The sequence below is a fragment of the Odocoileus virginianus genome, chromosome 14, assembly GCF_023699985.2.
Source record: "Odocoileus virginianus isolate 20LAN1187 ecotype Illinois chromosome 14, Ovbor_1.2, whole genome shotgun sequence".
Classification (NCBI taxonomy): Eukaryota; Metazoa; Chordata; class Mammalia; order Artiodactyla; family Cervidae; genus Odocoileus; species Odocoileus virginianus.
In genome coordinates, this window is record NC_069687.1 from 51,264,365 (window position 1) to 51,279,156 (window position 14,792).

At 42.2% G+C, this 14,792-nt stretch overlaps 1 protein-coding gene across 6 annotated transcripts in view; it reads left to right on the forward strand.

Moving 5' to 3' along the window:
* Positions 1-3,875: 3,875 nt before the first annotated feature.
* KIF2A (kinesin family member 2A) overlaps positions 3,876-14,792 on the forward strand; it is a 76,046-nt gene continuing 65,129 nt past the window's right edge. For 2 of the 6 annotated variants that reach the window (XM_020879107.2, XM_020879108.2), the window contains exon 1: positions 3,877-4,206. In XM_020879107.2, coding sequence (XP_020734766.1) covers positions 4,143-4,206 — 64 coding nt within the window. In that variant the 5' untranslated portion in view covers positions 3,877-4,142. Of the gene's footprint in view, positions 4,207-14,792 lie in introns of all 6 variants that reach the window. The other 4 variants (XM_020879110.2, XM_020879111.2, XM_020879106.2 and 1 more) reach the window with 3 other exon arrangements.

Sequence of the window (14,792 nt, forward strand, 5' to 3'; positions counted from 1 at the left end):
ATACATGAAAGAATTATAACAAAGAAGGTAGACTAGATAAATAACCAATCAATGTCTATTCAGTACCTAGTCTCTAAGTGGCCAGTGTATAGAAAATACCAAATTATGGAAATTCAGGGATAATCAATAGTTCTCAACCAGCTATACATACATTTCAGAATCTTCCTGATGAGTTTTTTAAAAACAGACCACATTAAGTTCCCCCCTGGAAATTTTAAACTGTTAGGACTGCAGTAAAGTTTGTGCTTATGTATTTTTATTAAAATATATCTTAAGTGTGTCTGATGATCATGGCTGGGGGAGAATCCCTCAGACAGCAGTCATTATAGATTAGATTGAGTGGACAAAACATCGTAAAGAAAGCCTGTGTGCCTACAGCTGTGCTTTGCCACATGTAAAAGGTTTGAACAGAGAAGAATATGGGAATTCCCTGGCAGTCCAGTGGTTAGGACTCTGTGTTTCCACTGCGGGGGTCATAGGTTCGATCCATGGTCGGGGAAATAAGATCCCACAAGCCATGCAGCACAGACTAAAAAAGAGGAGAGCATAAACTGAGGTGGGAATGGGCAAGGTATCGTTTGGGAGAGAGCAGGTCGGCCATTCTCCAGAGAATTCAAGGTAAATAAAGATGGTAGTGTATACTGAATGAGGTAATTACAAGGTAATTGCTGACTTAAAAAAAAATAATACATTAGAGGACTGAATCCAGGTTTAGGGTTAGAAAATGAACGAGTGATGTGGAATCAAGGTAGTGAGTATTTAAAGCAGTCATTTGAGAATTTGGGAGGGGAGGGCAAGAAAAAAAGAGAATGGAATTTGAATAGGAAGAGAAGGATCAAGAAAATTTTTTTCTGAGACAAAGGAGTCTGAAAATGTTTGCAGGCAGGAAGAGAAGTCCAATAGAGAAAAAGTGCAGATATTATAAAGTGGGTACAATTGGGATTCATATCTCCCAAGTGTTTTTAGTGTATTCGTTTAAGGACTAAAATATATTACAGTAAAATTACACCAGTTTAATTAGAATTAAAATCTGAGTAAATTTAATGGGAATGGGAATCACTGACAGAGTCTCCCAAACAGCCTAGGATAGAAAGTAGACAATAAAGTCAAAGAAACTTTCTATCAACTCTATTATTCTTCCATTCGATCCTAGATTCACAAATTTTGTGGAAGTAACTGAGAGCAGATGCAAACACTGAATGGAAAATTTCAAATAAGATGTAGACAAGCACATATAATTTGAGCTAGAACTGAAGCCAGGCCCTTCCTCTGCTCTTTGCCAGAGGAGCAGTAACTGCTTCCGACGAGTGCTGGCCGCTGCTTCAAATCTTGCTCACTGACTTAGTAGCCTCTTTCTTGGAATAATCTCTTACTGTTTATGTACTCATGACTCCAGAGCAGAGAAAAAAAAATTTTAATCTAGGCTTTAAAAGGAGATTGGCTTGACTTTATTACAGAAACGATTTTTTTGAAATGGTTTATCAATTTAGGATAAGGAAGGACAACAGCAGCCACTATTAACAGGATATAACTCGATGTAAATTATCCTTGAGCAAAATTATTCTGTAAGTTAAGGTAGGAAGGACTCAAGTGGGTAGAAGAATACAGACAGGTCTGTTAAGCTCTTGCTATCCTCTCAGATATGAGGTGTCGAGGGTCAGAGCCAAACTGCAAAGTGTGTTTAATTTTATATCACTGGATATAAAATTTGAACTAATGATTTGAAGATTACAGTAAAGTATTAGGCTATGTTTTATAGGGTGGTTTACTCTCTTTTTTAACTCGATTATACTTATAAATACAAAGTACTATCACATTTTATTATTTCATTTGATCCGCATGAAAATTTTCTGCATTTGAGAGAATAGAAGTTATTTTTCCAGGCTGTTCAAGAAAGTAACAGAGATTTGGAGCAATTTAACAAGTTAATTCATTGAACAAATGTCTGAGTGCCTACTATATGCCAGTCACTGTTCTAGTCAGGGTTATGTAGTTTGCTAACGCTGGAGCCAGAGTCAGAATTCTTGCTGTAGGATGTTGATGGAAACGTAGCCACACTGCATTTATTTACCGGTGCTCTTCAGAAGGCCATTGGCACAAAGGCCAAGATGCAAGTCTTGGGAAATATAAATGCTGGGTGGGGTATAGGGAAAAACATACGCCTTTTGGGTATGACCTATAAAGGAAAGGTTTTTATGTTTGACAAGTAGCACATCTCATACATTTTTTTATAGAGCGGGATAATGTATATATTTTTTAAATACCTTTGACTATGGATTAAAGGTTTAGGCTTCTTAATTATATAGCCCACGGAGGACAAGGTATGTGTCAGCAACCATGATAAAACACATTTTATGAAGCAATTTTAAATTTAATAGATGTATAGCTTGATTTCTTTGTACTCTTTAAAGAATTTGCAAGCAAATACATAGATACTTTATACGTCAGTCATAGAGACATCAGAGGTGTTCTACTAGACAGAAGCTCAGAGTTCAGATAAAACGCTCCAGATAATAAAAAAACATAAAAACTGAATCCTGATTTGGTCGAATCTTATTTTGAAAGAGGTCCTAAATTGAGATTTACAATAATGTCATTTCTGATACGTAAAAGCTGGTTATTTTCAAAGTTGTCTACCTAGTGTTTTTCTCACAGATGTTATTATTACTTTAGACTGGATCTAAGCAACTTTGTTCTTTGACAAGTATGCCTTCAATACATTTAAGTTACAGAGTCCAAATATTTCTCAACAAAATTTTTAGGGTCTACTTGACTTGATTATATTAGGATAAAAACTCTAGGCATTTGCATATACTCCTACACACACTTAACACACATATGTCCAGTTTCCAATTTTTAAATTTTAAAACCGTATGTTTTATTTTTATTTATTTATTTTAAACCGTATGTTTTAAATTAGCATTACAGGGAGATTAACAATGATTAGATTGTAGGGCACGATAGTGTGTTTCCTCCATATCAAGTCCTAAAACTAGAAGCAAATGTCACACGTTTGGAGGTTGTACACAGCGCTGTAAACAGTTTCCACGGTCCCTGTCCACAAGGCCTTCCTGTTCTGCCAGGATGAAGAATCCTGCTCTCCACACGCTGGTGTGGTCAGACTCATCAACTGAATACCGAAAAGGCACATTCCTTAGTCAAGTTTATTCCCCTCCGTTCTTGAATCATAGTTACTGGTTTTATGGTCCAGGACAAATAGTCTTGAACTCCACAGCAGAGCCAAGACATCTGCATCGGATGCCTCATAAATCCAGCAGTCAAATCCCCCAGTCCCCGCCCACGCCGAGTTTCTTTTTGAATGGCGATGAGCTATAAGTCAAGGCCATGAAAAGCGGATCTTCATTCCGACTAAGTGTGGGTGACACCTCAAAGGTGTTTCTTCTTCTGGATGGGAAGCCTTGGGACGTCTCCACGCACAGGCCACCTCTAAGAAGCAATGGAGGTGACAGTGTCCGATGAGACACTGAACCCATGCTGTCAATGGCTGACCCTAAATGCACATCCCCCAGCCTCGCGCTCCAGCCATAAAGCCCAGAAACCGCAGGGCGCTTAATCTATTCCAGCAACAGTGCAAATTCTTGGAAGCGCGGATTCCCGCCTGTTCCAGGCCGCGCGCAGAAATCAAACTAGACGCAGGCTCCCTGGGGGCCGTGCCGCGCGCGCTCCGCTCCCTCCGCCGGCCTAGCCTCGGCCGCCGCCCGCCCAGCCACGGAGCTGGGCGGGGCCGCCTCCAGGCAGCGGGGCAAGGCGGGCTGACCAGGAAAAGACGCGGGAGGCAAGCTCTGCGCAGGCGCGCGGCGCCCCGCCCCCCCCCCCCAGCGTCGGCTCTTGGGCGGGCGGCGCGGGCCCTCCCACTCTCCCCCGCGCCGCCGCACCACCCCGGCCCTCGCTTCACCCCGACGCCCCGGCGTGCGCGTCCTCCCGCCGGCCTGCAGGCCCCGGGCCTCTGCCTGCCAGCCCGCCGCTGCTCCTCGCGGCCCCGGCTCGTGTTCACGCTGTCGCCCGGGCCGGCGCGGCCGCGGGCAACCGCTCCCCCTCCCACACCTACCCCGCCCCCTCCCCGCCTTTTCCGCCCTCAGGTCCCCCTCCCTCGGCCCGCCGCCGCTGCTCCAGATGAGGTGATGGCAACGGCCAACTTCGGCAAGATCCAGATAGGGATTTACGTGGAGATCAAGCGGAGCGATGGTGAGCCTCTCCGCCGGTCCTGCCGTCCGGCCCCGCTGTCTGTTGTGCGGGGAGACGCGGGCGCCGGCCGCCTCATTGATTGCTCCGCCGGGCTGTGGGGGCGGGAAGGCGGCGGCCGCGGCGCTTTTGTGTGTGGCGTGTGTGCGAGTGAGGCCAGCTTGGGGTCCGCCCCGGGTGCCGCTGCAGTGCCGGGCCGGGGAGGGGCCCTGCGGGGGGCTAGGCCGGGGGGAGGCCGACGGGGAAGGGCCCGGGGGTTTTCGGATGGGTGCGCCGGGGGGTCCCGGGTCGGGGGGCCCCCCCGCTCCTCCCCGGCGTTCTCCATTCTCCCCGGGGACCCCCGCCCGGGGACAGCAGGCTCCGATAGGATTGACCCAGCCTCGCGGCTCACCCCGGCCTGTTCATTTTCCGGCCTCATCTCTGAGGGGATGGGGGGTGGGGAGAGCGTGAAGAACAGAGATTTCAGCATTTAGGGAACCGACTACTGGTCCGAGGCCAAGGTGGGAGAGAAAGGCCAGCCCCACTGGTGTAAACTGTTCGGTTGTCAGGTTTCTTCGTCTTTCATTTCTCGAGCACGCCTCTTTCTTTTTTGCCAGTCCCTTCCTTGGAAGAAGGATGGGGAGCCTGTGGTGCTCAGCCATGAATAAGGGTGGGGGAGCGAAGGGAAGAAGTATTCGATAAGCTTCTCAAAGGTGATGAGACAGGAAGGGAAGGAGCAGGCTGATCCTCGGCTGTGCGAGGCACTCCTGAGAGGGTGGGGGCGGACGACCGGATGTTGATATTCTCACACCCTCCTGAGAGGTAACAGAAGTGTAAGTCGAGGTGGAGGCACATGCCTAATTAAAATTATAAAGAGAGAAAAAGCCCTAGGCTTGTGTCTCTTTCTGTAGGTTTCTCTTGGGGAAAATGTTTTACGCCCCTAGCCAGCCAGGTTTCGAAATAATTTATATTAAAGGGGAAAACGCATGGAGGCGGGTAAAATCATGTTTCAGTCCAAACATTGAGCGAAGTAGAGATATGTAATACCGAGAGGCGTGTGGTGTATCTTATTCTGTACCTTTAGGTTATGGCTTATTAGCGTTTAGCCTAGTCAGTGGTAACTGTCGCTGTCTCATCGATTTCTACCAGGTTTGATCAAGTTATGTGAAGCTTAGATTGACTGTCAGGTTTATCTGTGATAACATATATTGGAAGACCCTGTGCAGCTAATGATTTTTTTTCCCTTTCCCTATATCTGGCATAATTCGTGTCAACAGCTGTAAGCATTATTATCCTGTATGTGAAAAGAATAATTATACCACATAGAGCTTTAGAAGTTACCCATAACACTAGCGGGAAAGAGATGTCTCTCTTACTTTGGTTGGGGTTTCTTCGTATTTTCTCTTCAAATTGATTTCCTTAAGCTATGCTGTTACTGTAATTTCAATTTTACTTAAATGCAGGTTCACTGTGTACTAGTAAAAGTAGGGTTTATATATATTATTTAAAATTTGGGGGCGAGGCAATAAAATGTGTGAGGTTTTTACATTCTAAGACTTTTAACTGTGATTGTAGGTTTAACTATAGAATTTATCAGAAAAAGTATCATGATACTTGAAAAGTTTGGTTAATTTTATGTTTTCTGGGCTGACATCTTTTTAAATGTGTCAGACTGGAGACAATTTTGGTTTGGGGGGGATTCTAGGATATTCTTTATTTAGCACTTTATTTAGTACTCTTTCTGCCTTCATCTTCTGCCTGTGTCAGAAACCCAGACATTTAAGAGCTTTGTGTTCTTACATAAGTGCTAGTAACCTAAAATCACATTTCAAAACAGTTTGCCCTTGAGAAATAATGGAAATCATTACAGTGTATCCCATCTTCACTTACAGTCATGTATGTTTTTATGCTCCTCAGGTGCATAGTAGAGTTGAAGGTAACAGATAGTAGAGAACTTAAGGGAATGATCATTTGCATTGGGTAGTGGTGTTTCACAGTAGAAAGTGACGTCTGGGAGACTCACCTGAAGCTTTCCCTTTTTCACTTTAAAGAAGCTGTTTCCTCCCATTTCTATGGTGTATCTCTTTGAATAAAACACTAGTGATCATTGTAACAGAAATAAACTTGGTAGTTGGATGAGCACTAATGTAATGCCTGAGACAATGGAGACCAAATGAATGAAGAAGGGCTGTTCTAGACTGCTGTTCACTGGTGATTTGATGTTTCTCTGCATGCTTGATAAGTGGTGATCCTTGTCCTTGTTTCTGAGCATACCATCCATGATGCTCATGTATTAAAAGAAAAAAAAAAATTTCCAGGCAATTAATGTGAACTTATCTTTCAACACCCTGCTCGAAGCTAATTCCCAATATGTTTTCATTGATTACTAAAACTGGATGGCCAGTCAGTCACTGAATTCCTAAGTCATTAGGAGACTCATGAGACAGCATATTTCGTTAAGTATTAATGTTTGGGTACATTTTTCTTAATATTATGTTTTCAGACTGCACTAGAGAAGGGGTGGTGTGGAGAATGTTATTGATGGATGGCAGACTGCCCACTCCCACTTCAGCCACAGCCTGGGCATTACAGGATTTTAAATTTCCAGAATTCATCTGCTCCTCGATGAGTTCCTTGCATATAGTTTTTGAGTGAATCATTCATTATTGGACTTAGTTTTCTAACATTATTTTGATTAATCATTATGACAGAATCTTACCTGGAAGGAAAACTGTTCCATCTATGCGCATCCTGTGCTGCCACTTCCTTATTCTGCTCCCCCACCCCCACCCCAATGCCTCATACAGGCCTCTTAGTTCAAGATTCCCAGTGTTGATTGAAGTTGAGTGATCTAGCAAGGCTGATTGGACTGGTTTTTGGAAATGAACACTCAATGTTTGTTTTCTTGCATGTGTCTTTCGATTATCTTTCTGATTCAGTTTCTTTTTGAAATCTAATGACTCTAAAAACTGTAACCTTAACTGTTGTGTGGCTAGGTAGTCTTCATTAGGAGACCTCACACACACAAACACACACGTGTGCACACAAAACTTCACTGTTAATTATTGTTTGTTCTACAGTAGCTTTGACTATCCTTTGGAGGCTGGGGGAGTGATGAGAAATGTTTTGCATATTTGGAAGCTGCAGCCACGATGGAATTAGTCTTCAAGGTGTCTTAGTCACAGAATTAATAGATGTGATCTGAAGAGAATCATACACTATTTCAACCAGACAGATCCTTGGAGATAATCAAGTTCTCATTTTTAAAGATGTGGAAACTGAGTCCCAAGTCACTGTAAGTGACTTGTCTAGATTCATACAGTGGAAGCCAAGAACCTGGCTTATGTAGCATAGAAACCAGACTATCAACAACTGTGACAGGAAAGGAAGAATTCTGTTAATTTGGGAACCATATACAGCTTTCTCTAGCCCAGTTAAGAAGTAGGAAATTGTTTCTCACTCATGGGAAAGTCACTGGAGAGCAGCGTTACAGAGCCCAGTTGGACTGATCCCGGTAAAAAGTGTTGTGGTGTGTAGTGTTGTGGTGTAGGTTACAAAACTCAAAAATTGTGAGAGGAAAAAATACATCTGTTTCTTAATTAAACAGTGAAAAGAGTGCTTTAATTAGACATCTGAAATCCAGAGGAAAGAAGATTTCAAAGGACCCATCAGGAATCTTGGAGTTTAGGGCAGGCCATCTTTAGAAAAGATTTTAGTGACCTAATTCTCTACCTATTTTGCCACATTTATTCTTCTGCTTGTTCATTTTTCCATGTCATTAGACAGGCTTTTAGAGAATGGACTGTGAATTTAGTTAATAAAAATGAACCACATAGCAGTATAGTTCCTTTTGGTACAATTATGTGATTCTGATTATGGAGTGGGTGGAATGGAGGGGATTGTGGATTCAGTTCAGGTCAGTTCAGTTGCTCAGTTGTGTCTCTTTGCGACCCCATGGACTGCAGCACGCCAGGCTTCCCTGTCCATCACCAATTCCTGGAGCTTATCCAACTCATGTCCATCGAGTCGGTGATGCCATCCAACCATGTCATCCTCTGTCATCCCCTTCTCCTGCCTTCAATCTTTCCCAGCACCAGGGTCTTTTAATGAGTCAGTTCTTCACATCAGGTAGCCAGAGTATTGGAGTTTCAGCTTCAGCACCAGTCCTTCCAGTGAATATTCAGGACTGATTTCCTTTTGGATGGACTAGTTGGATGTCCTTGAAGTCCAAGGGGCTCTCAAGAGTCTTCTCCAACACCACAGTTCAAAAGCATCAATTCTTTGGCGCTCAACTTTCCTTATAGTCCATATCTCATATCCATACATGACTACTGGAAAAACCATAGCTTTGACTAGACACATCTCTGTTGGCAAAGTAATGTCTCTGCTTTTTAATATGCTGTCTAGATTGATCATAACTTTCCTTCGAAGGAGCAAGCATCTTTTAATTTCATGGGTGCAGTCACCTGCAGTGATTTTGGAGCCCCCAGAATTAAAGTCTCTCACTGTTTCCATTGTTTCCCCATCTATTTGCCATGAAGTAATGGGACCAGATGCCATGATCTTGGTTTTCTGAATGTTGAGTTTTAAGCCAACTTTCTCATTCTCCTCTTTCACTTTCATCAAGAGGCTCTTTCGTTCTTCTTTGCTTTCTGCCGTAAGGGTGGTGTCATCTGCATATCTGAGGTTATTGTTATTTCTCCTGGCAGTCTTGATTCCAGCTTGTGCTTCATCCACACCGATATTTCACATGATGTACTCTGCATATAAGTTAAATAAGCAGGATGACAGTATACAGCCTTCATGTACTCCTTTCCCTGTTTGGAACCAGTCTGTTGTTCCATGTCCAGTTCTAACTGTTGCTTCTTGACCTGCATACAGATTTCTCGGGAGGCAGGTCAGGTGGTCTGGTATTCCCATCTCTTTCAGAATTTTCCACAATTCTTTGTGATCCACACGGTCAAAGGCGTTGACATAGTCAATAAGGCAGAATTGTGAATTAATGATTTCTTTTTACATGGTGATTAGCATGATGTTGGTTATATATTTTAGGTCTTCATAAGTTTTCAAATAGGTTATCTACTTGGATCCTCTAGAAACCCTGTGAGGTAAGTAGGGTAATTGGGTGGCAGATGCGTTGCTTTATAGGTGAAGAATCTGAGGTTGGAGAACTTGCCAAGATCACATGGTTAATAAAGAGGCATGACTTGGACCAAAACCTGAGTCCTTTTGCTCCCAGCTCTCTTCAGATGCTGGCAAATGTTTGCTGATGATAGTATGAAGTTTATCACTTTGTGTACTTTGATTTTTTTTTTTTCCTTTTTTGAGATATAAAAGCCTCTTTAGCTTTAGATAACCTACAATTAGTAACGTTGCTTAAATTTGCCCAACTGGTGAGATCAAATTGATTTCTCATATTGTATTAACTGTAAGTGTTAAGATTCATGAATCTAAGGCTCTGAAGCCCCTTTCAATAGTCTGTCACTTGTTGCCTCCAGAACTACCACAGAAAGAAATCTATATTCTTTGCCTAGTCACTTGAATTTTGTGACAGAAATTTTGGAACTGTGGGGAAAGGCTACTTGTTGTTTTGTGTGTAATAATTTTTTAAATATCTAGAGAAAAGAGCAAAGAGCCAGTTAAGCTTGTGTCCCTTCAAATAGGAAGAAGGTACAAATATGGAAAATCCAGACCAAGATTCCTTGGAAGATCATCCAGACCCATTCTTTCTAATCACAAGTATACTTGTCATTAATATTGCACTTATCTTTTGCAAAGCTTAATTCTTAGAATTAACCACCCACTTTGCTTTTAACACCTATATCCTGTAACTTGAAGTAATTTTTTAAGGTGTTTGTTTGTTTTAAGATTGTAGTTTTGAGCTTGAGAATAGATACAGCCTTTAAATCCTGGGTAAAACTAGTTTTTCACTCTTGTGGTCCAATTGTGGAGCAAATATAGGAGGGTTGCCCTTCTGTCACATACTAACTCTTATAATTAAAATAGTACTAATGTTATTATAGTGTCTTAAGTGAAAATAGATGTTAGAACCTCACCATATTAAGCATTTAAGTCCCTAATTACACATAGTGGATGCTGTGCCATATACTATGTGTATGAGAACTAAATACAAGTTACTGATCATGGGATATGTCTAGTGAAAGCTTACACAAACTGAAATGGAGTATCGCTTCATTGTAGGTTAACCTTTCATTTAACTTTTTGCTACTATTTCCCAAGGGTAAAGGCTTCCCAAGTGGTACTAGTGGTAAAGAATCCACCTGCCAATGCAGGAGATGAAAGAGATGTGGGTTTGATCCCTGTGTTGGGAAGATCCTGTGGAGGAGGAAATGGCAACCCACTCCAGTATTCTTGTCTGAAAAATTCCGTGGACAGAGGAGCCTGGCTGGCTACAGTCCATGGGGCAGCAGAGTCAGACACGACTGAGCAACTGAGCACACACAGTCTAGAGTGAAATAAGCGGGGGAGTGTCTCTTCTGAAAGTGGTGCTTCAAAATCTAGTCCCGGGCTTTCCCGTTTGGGCCATTGCTGATTTTTCTCTGTACCTACTGCAATCAGCTTGCTGTTCAAATGGGCATTTACTAGAGTGTGAGAGTATTTTTGTGTGTAGACCTTAAGTGATTATGACCATATCAGAAAATAATGTGATCTCATAATTCTTTGTTTCCTTATTACAGAGTTAATAAATATACCTTAAAAAATATTTATTTATTTTTGGCTGTGCTGGGTCTCCATTGCTACTTGGGCTTTTCTCTAGTTGTGGCGAATGGGAGCTACTCTAGTTGTGGTGCCTTCTCTTGTTGCGGAGCACGGGCTCCAGGGCACACGGACTTCAGTAGTTGTAGCAGGTGGGCTGAGTAGTTGGCAACTCATGGACTCTAGAGCGCAGGCTCAGTAGTTGTGGCACACCGGCTTAGTTGTTCTGTGGCTTGTGGGATCTTCCTGAATCAGGGATCAAACCCGTGTTTCCTGCATTGGTGGGCAGTTTTTTACCCTGATCCATCAGGGAAGCCCGAAGTACGCGTTTATTAATAGTTACATATGAGGCATTCTGATAGGTGTTGAAGTTCCTGCCCTCAGAAACAAATAAATGATTTTTATGTAGTATGATTAGTACTGATAGGACTATGCCATTCTGTGTGTACATCATTACCACTTACCTTTTTTGATGTAGAGTCTTAGATTACACTCTCTTAAGGTATGAGTCTTCTGGATGGAAAATATATGTCATACATGCTGCCCCCTTCATGTCCTCTGCCCATGACAGTATCCATTATCTCTCATGGCATGCTTTCCTGATGAACTGATATACTCAGTCTCAGGATTCTTCTTAAAATACAGTGCCACCAGTCCTGGTAGCCCTTGTCAGTTGAAATTGGCATTATTTGTCATTCCTAGCCTATTTTCTATTCTCTAATAATCATTTGAAATTTTTACTTTATACCTTTTAATCTTTGTTTTGATACCTAAAGGAGCAAGGTTTGCTCCATTTTAAATTTCTGGCAGACCAGACCCTGGCAGCAGGTTCCTCTCTTGATATCCTATGTTGGGATGCTTGTAAACACAGGGGCCAAGGAAGCAGATAGAGCCAGCTGCTGGCGCTTCTGTGTAATTTGAGAACAGCCTCCTTACACGGTGTGGCCAGGGGACTGTAAGAATCAGGCGTGTCCCTGGGCTGTGTTTTACTTACTTTCAAAGACTTTTTCTCCAGGTTTTTTTTGGTTTGGTTTGGTTTTTGGCATTAATTTTAACCAGATTTCACCTAAATAGGATTTTTTAAAGGAAAGTTTGCATCAGGATGAGACATTCTTGTGGTAAAAATTTGTCGAGTGTTTACACTATGAGTGAGTCCTTTGATTAGAGCTCTTGGCCAGAAGCTGTCTACTTGGCCTCATCCAGATAGCTGTGTCTTCCATACTGCCACTTAAGTTTTGTTTCTTAAAAAGTGAGTCCACGTGTTATTCTTGATACCTGAAGGGGTTTAATGTTTGTGCCTTTTATAATTCAGTTGTTTTGCTAATGTATGATAATCTTATTTGACTTTTGTGACATCCCTATAAAGTACACAGTATCTTCCCCATTTTACAAAAGCGAAACCCTACACTTGACTGTATAAACTACTGTAAAGTGTTTAAGCCTAATGATGGACTGTTTTAGATATTCATACTATATATGTTGGTTAATGTTATGTAATAAGTGTATTTTAGGGCTGTGGATATGTTTAGGGAACATAAATGTTACGGGAGATCTGTTTCTAGCCTGGGTAGAGTTCATCTAGTGGTTCATGACCCTGATTGATTAAAATCACATGTAGGGCTTTGGAAAAAAACAACCAAATATGAACAGCTCCCCACCTGTCACCACCAGTATATGGGTACTTTGCCCAGAGAGTCTGTTTTAATTGATCTGATATAAAGCCAGGGCCTCAGTATTTAAGACAACTCCACTGGTGAAACAACTTCGTACACACTGATGATTCTAGTATATACCCAGAGTTATGATCCATTATGTTAGAAAAAGTAGCATTTTCTAACAGTGATCTGACAAGACCTCATGGCAAGTGAAGTTAAAATGATGGAAGATGACCAGTAGATGGTCTTGGGGGGAATGAGGGGTTCCAGGCACATGGCACGACATGTGAGCTGGAAATAGAGGACTGTCAGGTAAAGGGCATTTAAACCTGGCATAGCAGGGCTGCTCTGGTGGCTCAGTGGTAAAGAATCTGCCTGCCAGTGCAGGAGACATGGGTTCGATCCCTGGTCTGGGAAGATCCCCCGGAGAAGAAAATGGCAGCCCACTCCAGTATACTTGCCTGGAAATCACCATGGACAGAGGAGCCTGGCAAGCTACCGTCCATGGGGGTCACAAAGAGTCGGACATGACTTAGCAACTGAACTGCTGAACAACAAGAAGGTGATAGATGAGGAAGGGAAGAAAGGAGGAGTAATCTGGGGCACCTTATTAAAAAGACTTGGCAACAAAGGTAAGGTAATGCATCTTGGAATTAATTTCTAGGACACTTGGAAACTGCTGTAGGACTTAATCTCCTAAGAGCAGTAATAGGAGTTAGCTAGTGATTAGTGATAGATTAGAGGGAGAGAAGTACTGAAAATGAGAGCTAGCAAGGATAAGATTGCATCAGTTGAGGAGGGTAAGCAATGAATAAGAAACAGATGAGATACAGAATACTGAAAAGAGAATTGATGCTATATGCATATATCACTTGTGCTGAATAAAGGGCAGATGTGTTGAAAAGAATGGACTTAGCATTTGAAAAGTCTGAGTGTGGGTTATAAAATCTCTTCAGTCTGTTTAATCAAGCTAATCCTATTCATGAATACAGCATAGAGAACTGTAGAGCCAGTGTACAGTATGCTGTCAAAAAGCATGCAGCTCAAGAGTGTTCGTAGTTTTGCCACTAGTATCTTAAAAGTGAGTGAGTCTAAGATATGACTCACTTCCAGTAAATCTTTATATGAGATTAGGAATTTACTTAAGCTATAACTGCTTTGCCTACTTAAGAAGACTCAGTTATAGTGTATTAGCCAAGACCCTCTTAAAATTCTAGAAGGGGAAGGAAAAACCGTACTTAAAGGATCTGGCTTTGGCTCTTTAAGGGGTGGAGTGTTTTGATTCTTAAAATGCAGCTGCTCTCCTTTACTTTTCCTTTGCTCTTATTTTTGGGCTACTTTTTTCTGCCCTGACTTTTGCCTTCCCTTTTCACCCTCAAGATTCTGAATGTCATTTCAGCATTTAGAATCTCTTAGCTACTATTTGCAGTTTAGGAGTTAAAAATCGGTTTTTTCAGTAGTCATGTACGGATGTCAAAGTTGGACTGTAAAGAAGGATGAGTGCAGAAGAATTGATGCTTTTGAGCTGTGGTGCTGAAGAAGACTGTTGAGAGTTCCTTGGACAGCAATATCAAACCAGTCAATCCTAAAGGAAATCAACCCTGAATATTCGTTGGAAGGACTGATGCTGAAGCTGAAACTCCAATACTAGGCCCCCTGATGCGAAGAGCTGACTCATTGGAAAAGACCCTGATGCTGGGAAAGTTTGAGGGCATGAGGAGAAGGGGGCAACAGAGGATGAGATGGTTGGATGGCATCACTGACTTAATGGAGACAGTGATGAACAGGGAATCCTGGTGTGCTGCAGTCCATGGGGTGGCAGAGAATTGGACACAACTCAGCAACCAAACAACAACAAAGTAAAGGATGAGTAGACAGAACCCAGTGGATTTTTAGGGCAGTGAAATTATTCCTTATGATACTGAAATGGTGGTTTACATGTTGTAAATTTGTCAAAACTCAAAGAAGATACAATACCAAGAGTGAACTCTAATGTAAAATATGTACTTTGGATAGCAGTGATGTGCCAGTCTAGGTTCATTGATTCTAACAAGTGTTCCCAGTGTGGGATGTTGACATTATGGGAGGCTATGGGTATGTGGGACAAGGGATATATGGAAGATTTCTGTACCTTCTGCCCAGTTTTGAAAACTACTGCTCTTAAAACTACTTTTAAAGGAAGGAGGTGGATGCAAGCTTTAGGGGTTAAGTCAGAGCTACTCTTGAAATAATTGACCC